Here is a 17,289-nt window from a genome sequence, read left to right as displayed (position 1 = left end):
TCAGATGATAAATACAACTTTGAAGCTTGTAACGACATAATTACGAAACACACACACACACACACACACACACACACACCTATTTGATCATTTGCTCCGCTAATCAATCAGATCGATGGATTCCAGAGTATTTTTCTCAAAGATGATGACTCCGTAACAGTCAGTGGGCACCACTTAACAGCCAATCAGAATGAGAATATGTTTCACATGTGACTTATTCAAATTGTGAGTGATTGAGTGACGGATGAAGGTTGTTTAAGAGACAATTTCGGAGAAGAAAAAGTTTGAGAGTGGCGCTCTGAAAAGGAAACCTAACACTGATGTCAACTGAGAATGACATTCTTCGTGAGATGGATTTTAAGAACATCATAAAGGCTTTTTCGGAAGCACTGCTAAAGAGGTAAGGCAATGCTGCACTATTCATTGATTCCCAGTAGCCTGCAGGTTTAAATGTGTTGTGCATCGTTTTACATAACTAGGTTTGTGTTAATCCACCGGAGATAATGATCATTCTCATCTACTGATACCTGGCATTGAGGCCATATGTTGCTGTTCATGGTGCTCAATTAGTGGTGTGTGTTTGTGTGTGTGTGTGTGTGTGTGTGTGTGTGTGTGTGTGTGTGTGTGTGTGTGTGTGTGTGTGTGTGTGTGTGTGTGTGTGTGTGTGTGTGTGTGTGTGTGTGTGTGTGTGTGTGTGATCACAGAGCCTACCGAGGCTATAAATGACTTTGATTTGTTGTTTTCAGGGCCTGATGGCAGGTTAAGGAGGGCTTGGGGATAGGGTCTGCAAAATTAGTTAATTTTTTGGGATTGACTGGATGCTCTGACCGGTCCACTTCCTGTCTGGCGCTATGCAACGCCTCGCGTCGCGTCGAAAATAGACTTGCATCCTATTTTAGCGGAGCCCAGCGCCGAGACGCTTCTGGGACGCTTCTGGGACGCTTCTGGGATGCTTCTAGCCGTAACGCAGCGCGTCTGGTGGAATAGAACCCATTGAATAGAGTGGCCGCGATCGCTGTGAATGCCGCGGCGCAGACGGACCAGGTGGAATCTAGGGGTTAGGGGAAAAAGTTGATACTGTGTGCTTTGATGCCAAAGAGTTGTCTTCCACGATGTTCATCTATTGCTCCTTAATGAGACACGATGTAGATGGAAATGGCTTAAACCCATATATTTCACTGACAGCCATGATCCTAAGTTGGCTGTGACATCTTGCTTTCCTGCCATGCATAACTCAGAGCGAGTGAGGGAAAGTAAATAGGGGAAGTTGTTAGGACAAATGATCATCAGTTTGTCGAGAAATACATACTTATGATGTTCTTTCTTGTTTTATGTCTGTTAAGACGGCAATGGAGAATTGTTTTCCGTCAAGAGAAATCAAAGAAGAAAGCCGTGCAGAACACTGTCTCCACCATGTCAAGCAAACACTCTCATCAAAGCAGGTGAGATAGGTTTCCTACTTTAGGTGGAATTACATAAAAATATACTTTGGTGTTCATCTAGAATATACATATATATATACACCGGTTAAAACACAAGCATACTCATACATATGACATTAGTTACTAAGCCTGCTTTCCTGAAAAATAGCCTATAGTTGGAACAACAGAAAGTTCTTTTAGTTCTCAGATGATAGCGTCTGTTCACAGTATTTACGGATGAAGTGTGTTGTTCTAAAATTAGTTTCTTATCCAGGGAGAGTCCAAGATGTTTGACACACTGCTCCGTCTTAACTGCTTTATTACTGATGCAGTTTGTGTACTTTGTTGCGTGTAGGACTTTGACTGACACATTTGATTTGTTGGAATTGAACGCAGGCTTCAGCCAAAACATTGCCAGAGGCAAGACTGCTGCCTGAAACTCAAACACGCCATATGGGATTTCTATGTGGACTTATCCAGTGCCTTTATGGTCCACTTGCTCAGTGGTGTGCAGCTGGTTAGATTATGTTATGGAGATTGTGTTTGTGTCATTCAAGAGAATGGGCTGCCAAGCAATCAAGTCCTGGAATGGGAATACATTCACCAAGAGATCAATTAACAAAACCACCAGATTGTAGGAACGTATACCTTTAGTATTGATGGATAAAAGGCTAAATAACACAAAAACGTACCTTTTGTTTGTGGGCGGTAAGATAACCATGGATTTTTTCTGGCTGGAGGAAGGTGGCGCCACCGTGCACGGCAAAGCGAACATCCAGCATCTGCACCTTCACATCCATTAGGCTAAATATGTTGATATCATCAGGTGGAACGTAGAGCATCTTAGACAGGAAGTCCGCCAGCAGCTCGTAGCGGCTCCGCTGCTTCCCTCTCAGTTCAATGAACTCCTTTGCTGTGATGTCTGAGAAACACACATACACACAGGATTGGAGTCTTAGACTGTATAGAAGTGGCCTCATTATTTCCACCCCCGCTCAAGGATAAATCCAATTATTTCCAAGCTGGGGCCAAGTGCTGAACTCAAAAACAGTCCAGAACACTGGAGACTGGAGCAATGATGATACATTATTGAAAATGGCTCACTTGATCTGTCAACATCTTTTGTTTGGTGATTTGTGTATGTGCTGCATGCCAGTTTATGTTTGTGTGTTTGTGTGTGTGCTTGCTGAAGAAGGACATGATTGGGGGCTGGATTTCAATACCAAACTGTGCCAGTTAAAGGTAATTAAACTCTTGACAATTTGTGGATCGATTTCAAATCTTACTCCACAGCAGGCTCTTGAGGAAGAAATTAATTCTGCCTCTTTTTATTTCCTAAAAAAAGACCAGCATGTGTGGTAGCATGTGGAAGTTAACAAAAAACAGCTTCAAGCTTCATCTATAGACCATTGGGCTTTTCCAAGATTATGAACAGGCTTGATGTGTCAGGGTTAAGATAAGTCAAAAATCCTTCAGAAACAAGCTTGGGTCATATTACAAGAATAACCAAGAACTACCTCTACAGTTTCTCCAATCTGGGTCCATCTTCAGTACCAATGTTCCACATAAAACAGATTCCAGGTTAAAATGTTCCCTCCTTTACTACTTCCAGACATGGGGATCACAGTGGTATTTTCAGACTTGCTTGATGGTTGCGAAAACGTGGAATTTAGCAGCAGTAGATACAGCTAAAAAAATGAAAATACCCCTTTTTCACTGTAAAATCAGTTCCGTTTTAGTTCCATGATGGGAACTGGTTTTTAAAGGTCACCTATTATGGAAAATCCACATTTTCATGTATTTTATACATAAACATGTTTCCCCTCTTTGTAAAGAAATTCTGAACGTTTCAGGAATTTATTTTTGAAAATGAGCTGATCAGATTTTACCCACTTTATGATGTCATAACGATTTTTTGGCTTTTGTAACCATTAGCCAATAACCAACCAAGGTAACCCCCCCACTTTATCACCTGAATCTCCTCATAGAGCACCATTGTGTTCTTTTTAACCAAATCTCTCTCAGAGGGGCGTGGCACCTCATTTTCATCTAAAGTAACAGACAAAGAATCAGCACTTTTAAAACAGGGCTGAAACAGAAGATATTATGGGATGCTACAATGATCTGTTTGGTGTTTCAGCCAAACACTTCAGAGACATGTTTTGTATATATCTGAGACCTATACTAAATAGATGAAAAATAGTATAATAGGGGACCTTTAAGTAAAGCACCAGTTTGCTTTTCCACGGACCAGAGCCCACAAGGAGCAACGCCAGTGTGAAAATCCCTTACAACAACGACAATGGCGGACTACATTGGAGCCGTTCTCATGTTGTTAATAAGCGTAAAAAGCCAGATTGAATTGCAAGAACGATTTATCTAACGTTATACTCTTCTCTAGCTCTCTGTGCTGGGGGAGCAGATTACTAGTGCTTGAGTTGAACCAATTTCCAGAGCCAATCAAGCATCGCCTCCAAACTGGCCCTGAAACCATCTTGGTGGAAAAGGGGTAAAAGGCAAAGCCTCTGAAATGGCAATGGCAAAGCTAATAGAGTGTATTTGTTTAAGGAATGAGGTCCTAGGTAAAAGTTTCGGTATAAAGTTTAACCAAGTTGAGTTTATAGATGCCTGTAAGTGTTGGCATTGGCATTGGGTTCCAGTCTTACCCACACAGCGGCCTTGGAAGCTTCTTCACTTTGAATGGGGTGATGTCACTTTTCGCCAAACTGCATTGTGGGAATCAGAGCGGAGTAGGCTGCAAAAGTTGAGCAATGTTCAACTTTTGAAGCCTCGGCAGAAGCGTCAGCCAATCAAATCCCGTTTAGGCAAATCTGCCAGTACAAGCGCTAGCCAATCAAACCGCGTGTATGCTGGGAGAGGCACACCGCAGGTCATTTCCTCATATTCCAAAAAATGGAGGAGAAATGAATCATAGCGGTAGGGAATCACCCGGTCTTGTACGATCAGTCCCTATTCACCTACCGGGACACAAACCGGAGGAGCCGGGCATGGAGGGAGGTGGCAGAGATAGTGGGTAAAACTGGTAGGTTTTCGCCTGTTTGGGGAGTTTATATGCAGTTTACTTCGTAAACTGTATGTCGGGGGCGGGAGATTCATGTGATTGGTTGTTGGTCGCATTGCTTGCATAAACTCCCACAAGCTTCAGACACGCCCACCTCCAAGCTTTTTCCAAAGCCGCTGTGTGGACGAGCCGTTAAGCCTGTTTCATACTCCCTTAACTCCAGCATGAGCCACGCTCCTTAGGGGTAATATTTTCTCAAAATCACTCGCCCAACAGCGTCTGTATCCTTTTATTTGCACTGATAGGCCATTAACACCGCATCACTCTCCATCTCTTTAGACATTGTACCGACTGTGCTGCTGTGACAACATTTCCATTAGGCAAGGACATCAATGGATACACAGCCGACACAAACCATACTCAGCAAGATAGCTTATCCAACAGCTTGAACAAAAAGCTGGTAAACTCTTAACAGTGTAAAGGTCCTTACACACCAAGCCGATTTTTGGCATCGATAGATGTCGATAGATGTCTGGCAGTCGATGAGCGTCCGGTCGTCCTACACAGATTGGTGTGTCCTGCCCCGTTGTGTTTTTTCGGCCGTGCCGACACCTTCCGCCGCCGATTCAACATGTTGAATCGGGAGGCTGTCGGTCGGAGGCCGTCGGCTAAAGAAATCAATCTGATTGGCTGTTCAGCTTAGCGAATCTGTGCATGAGAAGCGAAACGGAAGTGAAGGACCCAAACAAACTATTAAGAAGGCAAATCTGAGATTTCATTTAACTCCAGCTCTCGACACAGGTTCGGCAAAGCCCCATGAGCTTCTCGCTGTAGAGTGAAAATGGAACGCACACGCGATTAGTTGTTTGTTTATATCACGCAGTCTGTTCTTCTTCTCTCTGTGTATCAAGCAGTCTGTCTTCCGGTTGTTGCCTCTTTTGAATGACAAACACACTACCGCCGCCTGCTGGTAAGGAGAGTTATTGCCACTCACGCATGCGCAGTTCGTACGTGCTACTTGGCCGTCGGCTGAAGTCTTTGCGGTGTGTTCCAGTGCGACTTTTGGCCAAGACGCAGGAGACGTGAGGCGACAGAACAGTCCTGTTCTGTCGGGACGTGTTCTTTGGTGTCAGTTTAGTGTGTAGGCCCCTTAAGATGTGTTATTTTCATATGATATCTACATTTAGAAATAAATCTCACTGCCACCCAACAGAGTGATAAAGAAAGGAGTCCTCACACTAGAAAAGGAAAATGTTACTACTTCTGTTTCCTTGTCTTTAATTCATTGTTTTGTTGATTGTGTTTTTTGTTAGATGCCTAAAATAAGGACTGTGTTTAACACGCTTAAGAGATTTTAATGTTTTGATCAACAACATGAAAAACATTAGTTAATACTCCACTGGTGAATGTCTGAAGCTTCTGTTATGAAAACAGCAGTTGCTAACAAGGGACTAAATAAGACTACTAACTGTCATCTCGCCGAACATTAGCCGCCTTTAGCTTAGCGGTGGTGATGTGAAGTCATGCGACCGTGATCTAGTTCCTATGGCCTTAACTAAGCTTTTGTCTTCTGCCAATTACATTAACGAATCCAAAATAATAAAAGTCTTGTTATACGTGGAGATATTCCTGCTGAACAAAAACATTGATAAATCCCATTGCTTCCCCATTGGGCTGTCAGAGCAGAGCACCAACGTTACTCTGAGATATTCCTAGTGTTAACATAAATGAGGTCCCTCCCTAATGTGATCCTAATATAAGAGATGAAGGACAAAGTGCACCATGCTTATTGTTTGTAAGAATACAAAGCTTAATCTAATATGAAGCTTCAGCAGTCTCAGTTAACAATTCAAATGGGTTTTAGTCTTGTATGAATCAATTTCCCTCTTTATAAATGCGTGGAATTGTGTGCTAAAATAGGCACAACTAACTGTTATCTATCATCAAAATAAGAATAGTAAGGGATCTCTCCTAGACTATCATAGACAATTGCAACAAGTAATTGACAAAAATAAATTCTATATATAATAGATTTTTTTTAATATGTTTTGTTTATATATTATTATAAACTATATCCAAAATTAAACTTTAAAATTCCATTATTTCATAATTCCCAAACACACATTTCAGCTATTGTATGCATACAGTTCATTATCCATTTATGAAGTTTGCCTGGCATGCACCAATAACCAAATTAAGAGTTGTGACAAAGTGAAAATTAAAATAATAAAAAATTGAAAATATTAGATATTTAACATATTTATTCACACATATTGGAACTTATGAAGTTATCTTTTCTATAGACTAGAACCAGCGATTTGGACAAAATACAGTCTGGGGCGTTACGTTTTCGGAAAGGTTTGTTTGTACGTTTGTCAGGAGGACTACAGAAAATGTATATATGACCCAAAACTATTCTGTAATCCAAGGTAAGTCAAGTTAATCATGAATTATTGTGTATACCTTAGACAAAACAATCTGCAATTAATACAATTAAGCAAAGAAACATTTATGTTTCATCTGAGGGCCAACTACATTCTGCAAACAATTATGCTAGTCCGATTGTGTTTTGACCTGTGTCGTCGTTATTGTGATGCAAAGGCAAAGAAAAGGCTTGGTACGAGAACATCAATAAACCCCTCTTAGAACAGCTGAGCTGATTCAATACTTAATTTCACAGTCAAACATTGTCTTTTCTTCAAAAATATTTATTTGAAGATAACTACTGATTACCTCTCAGGTTCACGTATCTATCAAAAGTAGAACTGCCTGGGAAGACACCGCGGGGATGGGACGGTTCGGTAAAATCTTCTATTTTTCTTTTGTAAAAATGGGTCAAAGTATTTCAAAACTCTATAACAAATGTTGACTAAAGAGTAACAGTAACAAAACAAAGACCATTATGGTGTTTTTCTTTTTCATTATTTGTTTGAAACCACGAGCCTACAGGAGTGAGTGGGTCTGTGCACCCCCACCTCGACTCCACTGAAGCCTCTGGGAAGGAGAAGGCAGATGTGAGTTGTGAGGTTGGATCAAAGCCAGATGCAAAGGCTGCCACTCTGCGTTAGGAGTTACTACCCTCTCCCCCCCAGCCCCCCTCCCTCCTGACTGTCTGTCTGTCTGTCTGCCTGTGTCCTTGTTTCTCCCGCAGGACTGAATGATGGGAGCTGACATTAGCCCGGATCCTTCTCGCTGTATCCGCTGAGCCCATTCTGAGCCCCATGTCTTGTCTCCTAATGCATAGGCTCTGTCTGCCTCTCCACACTCACACATCCTCTGTATATGTGTGTTCTTTCATTCTCTCTCTGCGAGAACCACTGTGATTCTCAGAATGTTGATTATGAAGACATGTTTGTGACAAAGGACAGTTTCTGCTAGCCCTTTGAGTCAGTGCGTCAGTTAAAGAGGCCCTGTTATGCTTTTTGTGGATTTTCCGTTTCCTGTATCGTGTTCTATAGGTTGTTGTGCCTGTAAATGGTCTGCAAAGGCTAACATCACAAAGTTTCTCTCCCACACACTCCCCCCTGCCTGAAACGCCTCCATTGGATAAGATAAGATATACTTTATTGATCCCAAATTGGGATTTGTTTTCGTCACAGCAGCATGTCAAAACAAGGCATTGCACATCGTTTGAAAAATTAAAAGAGTAGAAAAATAAGGGCCAAATTACAACTAACAAAATGTAAATGTATATTATAAGTGTGCAAGGAATAGCATATTAAACTAAATTTGAATATAAAGTGTACAGTGTGAAAAATAATTCAGGTTATAAACTCCTTTGGACTTGTTTACTTCTGTAACATAGTGACATCACTACTTGTGCTTCCATTGTCTAGCGCTCCAACACTTTGTATGTGATAGGCTAAGGGGCGGGACATCTCTAAAGCGGTTGACTAATCTCAAACAGACGCGTTCAGCTAACCAGCTAATCAGAGCAGACTGGGCTCTGGTTTCAGATAGAGGGTGAAAAGTGTGATGCAGCTACAGGCAGCATCAACCTGGCATAATATGTCCCCTTGTGTTAAAGGACCATTATGTTTGCCAAGAGATTTCTAAAAAGTCATCATCCCTTCATCACAAACCACGCCAGCCGGCTGCATGGAGTGAACCCACTCAACAAGTTCTTGTGATTTATTTCCCCCTGAGCTCTATGAATTCACATCCAAGCGAGTGTTATGTCGACATTTCTCGACTTTTTGTTTACCACCTTTCTTCAACTTTCCATCAATATTGATAGGAAGAGAGAGTGTGAGAGGGTGGGAGCTTTAATCTCGGCAAGGCAGACTTAACTAGTGCCGTCTTTGTGTATGCTCATTGCCTTCCACATTTATTCTTGATAAGGGATTTACAATGTCGGGGAGGGTGTAAATAATGCTATAAGTAGAATATGTTCATAATCCCCGAGACTGAGAATCAATGAGACTGTTTACGCCAAAGCACCACATAAAAAAATGTAATCCTGGAAATGGTTTCTGTAAAAAAAGATCTTCCGCAAACACAAACGCACAAACATGGACACCTCAGGATGATCTCAGTCATTAATCCTTCATATTGCATTTTGCATTTTGCTTTGAAACCTACAAAATAAAATGTTTTTTGGTGAGTGTGCTTATTCTTGAACTGCAGGTAAAAAGTCCTTTTGCTCTTCCACTTTCAATATGTGTAGAACCTGGGTACATTAAACCAAAACCATGTGTCAGTTACAGGTTGTTGACAAACTTAACCTTGTTTTGTTCAATTCAGTTCTGGAAATAGTTCCATTCGCAAAAAAAAAGTCAAGAGCAGTGGCTTTCATTTTGATTTCCGTATTTTCATCATAAACACACAATTTGCTCGTCTACAATTCGCCAATGGATTCAATTGGCTTCCACAAATATTGGAACGTGGGCGCCAGCTGTTCTCCACAATATTGTCTCTGTGTTTGGTGTGCATTCATTTACCTCTGCTCCGTTTCCAGAAGCAAATCAAATCCTTTTATCTACTTATATGAGGCTTGACTTTCCCTTCCTCCCTTTCCTTTTCCTTCCCTCCCTTCCTCTCGTCTTTGGAGTGCCCACCCCCACCTCTGCTTCTATTTCAATATCTCTGAAATCATACAAATCTTTCAGCCATGTCCCATTTCTCTAAACTTGCAACCAATTCTGAGCAGACAGCCGATGCGCTGTACATCAGGTAATGATGGATGCAACATGAGAGGAGAATGTGCTGCCTGAGCAAAACCTCTCTACTAATTATTTTGCCAACATAAGTAACGGAAACAGGCTTTTCTGTGCGGGCACCTACGGCAGCTGGGATCCCAGGAGTCGGGGATTAATAATGGGTGTAATCTTTTGCAAAGGTACACTCTTTAACGGAGAGTGTGGCAGTTCTGTGAAACACGGCAAACAACCAGAGCAAACAGTAATCAGTACTCATTCATTTCCTATGACTGGAGACAAGTAAGCAAATAACATTCTCCACTCCCTCAGCAGTACTAAGCTCAGCACAGTTTTATTTTTAAATTACTATTGCTTTAGGTCCTACCTATTGCTGTGATAGCAACAAAGGTTCAAACACTTGAACTGAATGACAACAATATTGTTATACATAGGAGCAGCAGACAAACAAGTAGAAATCCAAACTTTTAATTATAAGTCAAAGACATATTTGTGCCTATTTGGAAGTATTACGACGTACAGTAGAGTCAGTATTTATTGGGAGAAACGTCTGTCTCGCAGTAAGTTATTTTATAGGTTCAGAACTGTAAATGAATTGCTATTCATAGTATTCAGATATGATTTTTACCAACATTGAGATTTGGCCTGGCCCTGAAAAAACCTGATCTGCTCAATATTATAAATATTTTTAAAAAACAGTTTCCCTGAGTCATATATAATAATTGCAGAGGTCGTCTGTGATCTCAATTCAGCGCTAATCTGTCATGTTGTCACCTATCAAGTAAGAATTCCACATTAAATGACCTGCCATATTTCTTAACACACAGAGGTAATATTATAATATTAGTCCTCTGCAATATAGCTTGTAATTTCTCGTCGTATGACTTGTTTTCCCGCAGTTTTTTTATTCCTCTCTTAGAGAGAATATTATTATGGAATAAAGGCCTCAAATGGAAGGTTATAATATGGTATAATTATAAATGAGCAATTAGCACAATTAGGCTGCAAATTCACATCTCTCTACACAGCATGTAGGCTTATTTGCACCAGCAAGAGGTGCAAATATTATAGAATCATAATCAGGCCTATATAATATTTATAATATTAAATACAATTTCAAAGTCTCACAAAGTCCCCTGGTTATAGTATTATGATCAAATAGGGTTATGGCATTTTATTTGGACTTGAAAGATATTTGACAATTCTTTCTTGAAGTTTCAACCACATCTTGAAATCTTTCACCTCATTGTCTAAGGTCATGTTTCTGGCTTGTAAGCTACCTTAATAACAACTAACAATGGAACTTAAGTCACATGATATCCTGGGCTGTGGTGGTGCCTAACATCACACTGTGGGGGACACTGTAGAAGGGACTAGACCAAGTTAACCTAAGATAACCCTAACCCTAAACCACAGACCTTTTCTGACCAGACAGAGAGACAGATGTGTGTGTGTGTCCCTGCAGAGTTAATCTTACCTGCCAGGCGCAGAGACGCTGAGTTGTAGATGGCCTCGTCTCGCAGCTCCCTCACGTGCACAGTGATGGTAGAGACAGCATCTGGCCAAACTCCATCCGACACACGGACCTGGAACTCGTAGGCGCCTGTGGGGGCGTTCTCCTTGATGATCAGGAAGCCTGTTCGCTTGTTCAGGATGAAGTAACTGAGGGAAAGAAGAAACACAGACACCAGTATCAGAAAACATTTTTAGATATTTGATTTGACATGTGTATTGGACCCTACTTATATAGAGCTTTTCTGTTCTTCGTTTTGGTCTTTTGCCTTGTTTTGACTGGCACAGCCAATAAAATACTTTGATTTAAAGAAAATGTCTTCTGCATTTGGCTTCTACGTACAGTACTCTGCCATCCAGCCCCGACACAAATGTTGTTAGTAGTTTGTTGATTAAAAAAAGATAATAATAATTGTACTCAAGTGCTTTTACATATACAAACAAGCATTCACACAGAAGCAGCTCCATTCGCACATTGGCCAGAGTAACTTGGGTTAAGTATCTTGCCCACGAATACATTGACATGTTGACTGGGCCTTCTTCTACCATCTACCTTCTGAGCCAAAGTAGCCCTAAATCAATATCAACCACATGGGTCAACCCGCAAAAAATGTGCCTTTTACATGATCAGACAGCCAATGTGCTGAGACAAATCGTTATCCACTTCAAGCATTGACTAAAATGGCAATCTGTTACACTTCAACACTTCCTTTAAGAAGTATTTACTAATAACAAGACACACTGAAGTGCGCAGGGACGTCTGAGGTCATTCAAGTTGCCACCACATGTGCCTGGCTGCCGCATAACCCCTGAGGGCCGATAACAATGCGACCAGTGTCCAACACTGTGTTTGTAACATCTAATTTCACCACAGGCCAACACTGCCCAGTTATTTTCTAATGGCTCGGAACCTGACAGGGTCAAGTTGCTGAATCTATAGGACTGACCGCTGGCGTGGTACTGATTAGTCATTAGGCTGCTACAGACGTGTCAGTGAGACTGCGGAGACCAATCATTTCAGTGATTTGCCCATCAAAGGTCGACATGCTAACTGGATAAGTGGAATGACACACTCAGTATGACTGCGTGCTTATTGTCTAAGCTCCAGAGTCAAACAGATTATATTGTATTTTAAGCTCTCAAGTGGTGGCTCCCCATGGGTTGGTGTCACAGCACGAATTGCAGCCTTCTACCCATTCATTATTGAACAAATAAATAAATAAAGCTCAAATAAACTCAAGGCCGACAACACATGTAAATATTATACATAACAGTGTTGTTTGACTCACAGAGGCTCAGCTGTTGGGTTGAATTTTGAGTATTCTTGCACTGCAATAAAAGAAGACTGTATGTCTAGATTGTACTGACCCACTAGTAGCAATACAATTTAGCCTCTTAATGGGCCGGTGGCAAGGCATTACACATTGCTCCTTTAACCATGCCAGGTTCCTATTTTGTAAAAAGCCAGAATACATTTTTTTACATTAAAAAGTAATAGTGATGTCAAGATCCCCCCCAAAATGTGTCAAGAAATCTTTTAATTGGGTTTCTTTCAATACCATGTCCCATTCAACATTGATCTGTATTTGATCTGACGCACCTTATTTTCACAAGTAACTTGATCTAAGTACAGGAGATCCTGGTTAAAAATATTACGTTTAAAAGATTAAATGATGGATAAAGTCAGATTAAAATGTAATCCTGGAGGTTCAGACTGTTCAAGTTGATGGAATGAGTTGTTGGAACCATAGAAACATTGTACTGGTAAGGTTTGGGATATCTCTGGTCATCATTGAAGGGAATCTGGAACTTCTCACAATTTTCCAAAATATTTTCTTTGCCTGCAGACATGATGTGCCTCCAATCTCTGCTTGCAAAAGAACACTTTCTCAACACAAATCAGCGATCAGCTAACATTTTGTATCGAAATGCAATTTGACCATTTTGTTGAACTGGTTGCAAGCCCTGACAGAACACAAGTTATGATGTGCATTAGTCTAAACATGAAGATAATACCTACATTGAGGAAAATAATTTGACTGTCCAAAACAATTTGACTAATAAAGATATGAATAATAGAACAAAGGAGAACACATGTCTAACAGTCCCTACACCTGTTGCAACCGTCCAAGATGAAGACATAACCAAACAAAAACACTTTAATCGCCGTCAGCCATGTGTTCTGATTCATTTTGTGTCTTTACTCTGTTTTCTGCTGTAAACAGATTGCCCCCTGGGACAATAATAGAAAGTGAGCAGAGACGATGCATTAGCGAGAGAAAGGCAAGGGTAAAATGAAACTGACTCATAGGCACCGAGACATGCAAGGAAGCAATTTCACTTGGTCCTTGTCTCAATGCTCCCCTTGTACAGTAAATGAGCTCATTCAAGTGTAATTATAGAGCCGAACCAAGGCACAACCTTGGCAAATCAAATAATAACCCCCTTGTAGACGAGAGACGCATTAAGTCATTGTGCGGCATGTGATGGAGAGGATAGATTACATCTTATGTCGAGCACTTAATTTCAGGTTTCACTAAAATAATATTTCTCTAATATAACTCGTAAAACTTTCCGATTTGGCACTTACCAATTTGCTGAAGCCTCCTCCTACTTAAATTAGTACTCACTTATATTCCAGTCAAAGCAGGACATTTGCTATAAAACTGTTGTCCCAAAGGTCTACACTGGGCTGGGGAAAAGGGCAATCAGTTACACTGCTCCATGTGCATGGAATCGGATGCAAGATCAAATGAAACTCAGGGAGGTGGGCTTATTTGTGTTTTTGTATTCATTGTAGCTGAAGCTGCAGCGCGTTTCTCCTAATCTAAATGTTTGTGCTGCATGACAATACTAAATTGCAATAATACAACACAGTCAAAACGACTACAATGCAGCATTTTACAATACAAAACATTTGAAAAGTACAACAAGTGTGTTTTTTCTGATGCAACACAATGAATATACAGCTCTGGACAAAACTAAGAGACCACCTTCAATTTCTTCTTAAATATCAATCTCTACAGGGAGTAGTAATCAGCAGCGAACCGCTTCAACACGTGTATTTCGGTTTATTCACGGCATTAATTTTGTTATTCTACAGTATTGTTGTTTTATAGTTATTTGTTAATGTATTAACCCAATTTGTATTCTTTGAAATTAAAAAAGGATATTGCATTGTGTTTGTTACTTTTGTTGCAGTTGTATATGTCTATGTCATGCTTTTATTTTGAAGGAGAGTTAGCGCTGTTGACAGGAAGTTGCTGTTGCTATGGAAACAACGTGACGGAGATTAACGGAGAAAAGTAATACCTACATATAAAGACGGAGAAAGTAAACGATAACGTTTATGGTCAAGTGTTAGTAACCCCGAAGAGGCACAAGCTCTTACGTTGATATTAGAGTTTTCAATAAATTAAAAAAAAAAAAATATCCGAATAACGAAATTGAAACCCGAATAATACTCCAACGAACGAATATTCGGATATTTGGGTACAGCCCTAGTAAGTATTCTGCTCTCCAGCCCTGACAAAAATGTTGTCAGTAGTTTGTAGATTTAAAAAAGATAATAATAATATAACTCAAACACATACCTTTCAATTGTAAAACCAGATAAACTGATAGTTTTGCATTGGTCTCTTAGTGCTGTATATAAAGAAGAACAGAATAAGCTATAATCTGTGCCTTTTTGTAAAAACCCAGTACAGCTGGGCAAGAAACCTACTGTATGCCTAAAATTCCAAAATACGAAGGCTGTTGTAAAATGTTAATCCCTCATATTACACCAAGTCCTCTACGGGCTGAACTTTGACTTTAAGAGAAAAGGGAGAGACATTTTCACACAGCTAAGTTTGTAAGATGACGAAGAAGGTGTTAGTAGGGGATGAAATGTAATTATATGGGATTGTTAGCACCTGTGTGTGATTGTGCAAGTTTGTTAAAGTGAAAAATGTATCTGCTCATCTATAGCAGGTATAAGACACGTTGGCAAAAAGGGATAAACAAGGAACAATAAGGAATCGACCTGAGCAGGAACATTGGACAGGATGGTAATGGAGGAAAAGGGTGATAAAAAGATGGTAAATAATTGAAGACTCTACAGAATTATCAGGCTGATTTAATGAGGGAGTTGCAGCGTAATCAATACATCAGGGACGCTGCTCCGTACTTGATTGCTGACCACATTGCAAACAAGGAATAAGGACTATGATTAGAAGTTGTAGCCAGCAAAATAAATCTGTGAATAGCAGTACAATGCAGTGGTTCTACAAAGTTGGAGGGCTTCCTTAGTACATAACTCTCAAGAATTGATTGGATGAGAAACAAAAAAACATATGGCCTTCCTCTTCCGAAGAGATATTTCACTCAGGGGCGCTGTTGCGCTGCATTATTTAAAAGTCTGAATCAATCACGACAGAAAAACATGTAATATAGACATGGCGGTGAGATTAGCTGGATTTAACATGGCTCAGGGCTCGATGCAATGTGTGACTCTGTGACCTCCATCGGGTTCGCTTGACAAAGTGTAGATGGTGACAGAGAGAGCAGCACATACAGATGCAGCTGCCAGTAGATCCCATAAAGTGTGATATATTTTTGTTTTAGGGATCTGTCTTTGTGCCTTTTCTTTGGCCTGTTACAGAGATACACTCATCGGTATCGGAGAAGGAAGTATAGTCCAGCAAACCTGGAGACAAAGACCCTGCCGTCTTGCTTTACTTGCAGTTCTGATTGGAAAATACTGATCAATAAAAATGAATTTCCCTTAGCTCACTTGGTAGAAATAAACGTAGACTTGAGGATGCACGTTCGAACCCGGCCTGTTGTCCTTAATGCGTCATCCACTCTATCCCCTTTAAAATGAATCCCTTCTAAAGCCCCAAATAAAAAAATGAATTTCAACAAAACAAATGTTTTTAACTACACGTGATTGGCCCTTCTGATTTAGGCCAAAACAAAATGTTCCTTAAGCACTTTCAGCAATTATTTTTCCCTGTAGCATAGTGTTGTTATGTGAGGAACCTGAATGGTTAATAAAGATTCCTATTACTTACCTTGGCAAATGTCCTTCAAACACGTACGTCTTGTTGTCCCAGTCATCGGGGTCGGGGGAGTAGACCTTTCCAAGCACCGTGGTTGGCATACGGCCTGATAAAAGACAACAAACCAGTATTAAGTGACCATTAACGATGTGCATATACATTCTTATAGCAATTATAATATATACATATACTGGATTTCAAGTTAGGAGTAGGTGTTAATTCCAGGGTAGGAGTAGGTGTTAATTCTCAGCATCTACATGTCCGAGTATTTAAGTCTGTGCTGCGTGGGTTATACCTGTAATACCTGAATTAGCATAAGCTTTGAAAATGATGCCAATACACATATCCCACACACAGAAAACAATGAAGAAAATGTATTAATGCCTTTTTAATAAAAATGTACATATCTCATGCTACTTTCACAATCACCATCTAGCAGAAGGCAATGCATAACAGGAAACACTAATAAAAGGTAGAAATCCTGTGCAAATGTTAAACATTAAGAGCGGTTCTACTTCAAAATGAGACTTTGTGATGAGCAGAAGGCAAATGATAGTCATCTCTTTTGACTATGTGAAGCTAGAAATCACTTCTGGGAAATACATAAGGGAAATGTCAATTATGTTTGGTATTTATATAAATAAAAAGCCAAATATACTACTTGGAAAAACACCAGATAAGATCACGAAGGATGATTTTTCAATTTTTCGGCAGATTCAATACAGTGGGTTAAGTCTTACTTATTTAACAGAAAACAGTGTGTTTTGGTCAACGGTGCCAAATTGCCCTACCTTGTGAACCCTGTTGGGGTTCCACAAGGTTCCATTCTTGGACCATTACTGTTTTCTCTGTACATTAAGGACTTGCCTAATGTATGTCCTGATTTGAATGTACAAATGTATGCCGATGATGCGGTCATCTTTGTACAGGGGGAACATACTGAAAAAATGACATCCATTCTCTCAAATGCATTGGACAAGGTTCAACACTGGCTGAACAACATTTGCTTACAGTTAAATTAAAAAAACAGTATGCATGATGTTCAGTAAACGAACAGTCAAAATCGAAGGTTGTTTTTAAATGGAGCAGAAATAGAACTAGTCTCCCACTTCAAGTATCTTGGAGTCATATTGGAA

The 17,289-nt window shown here is 40.2% G+C and overlaps 1 protein-coding gene across 1 annotated transcript in view; it reads right to left on the bottom strand.

The window, feature by feature from the left end:
* LOC104961186 (neural-cadherin-like) overlaps positions 1-17,289 on the bottom strand; it is a gene marked incomplete at its 5' end in the record, with an annotated part of 68,308 nt that overhangs the window by 7,805 nt on the left and 43,214 nt on the right. The window contains 3 exons of the mRNA XM_010789425.1: positions 2,114-2,343; positions 11,077-11,261; positions 16,166-16,259. Coding sequence (XP_010787727.1) covers positions 2,114-2,343; positions 11,077-11,261; positions 16,166-16,259 — 509 coding nt within the window. The remainder of the gene's footprint in view (positions 1-2,113; positions 2,344-11,076; positions 11,262-16,165; positions 16,260-17,289) is intronic.

This window comes from Notothenia coriiceps, unplaced genomic scaffold, assembly GCF_000735185.1.
Source record: "Notothenia coriiceps isolate Sejong01 unplaced genomic scaffold, NC01 NC01_scaffold00032813, whole genome shotgun sequence".
Classification (NCBI taxonomy): Eukaryota; Metazoa; Chordata; class Actinopteri; order Perciformes; family Nototheniidae; genus Notothenia; species Notothenia coriiceps.
Note: the sequence above shows the minus strand (reverse complement) of the source record. Positions and strands in the feature narration are given on the sequence as shown.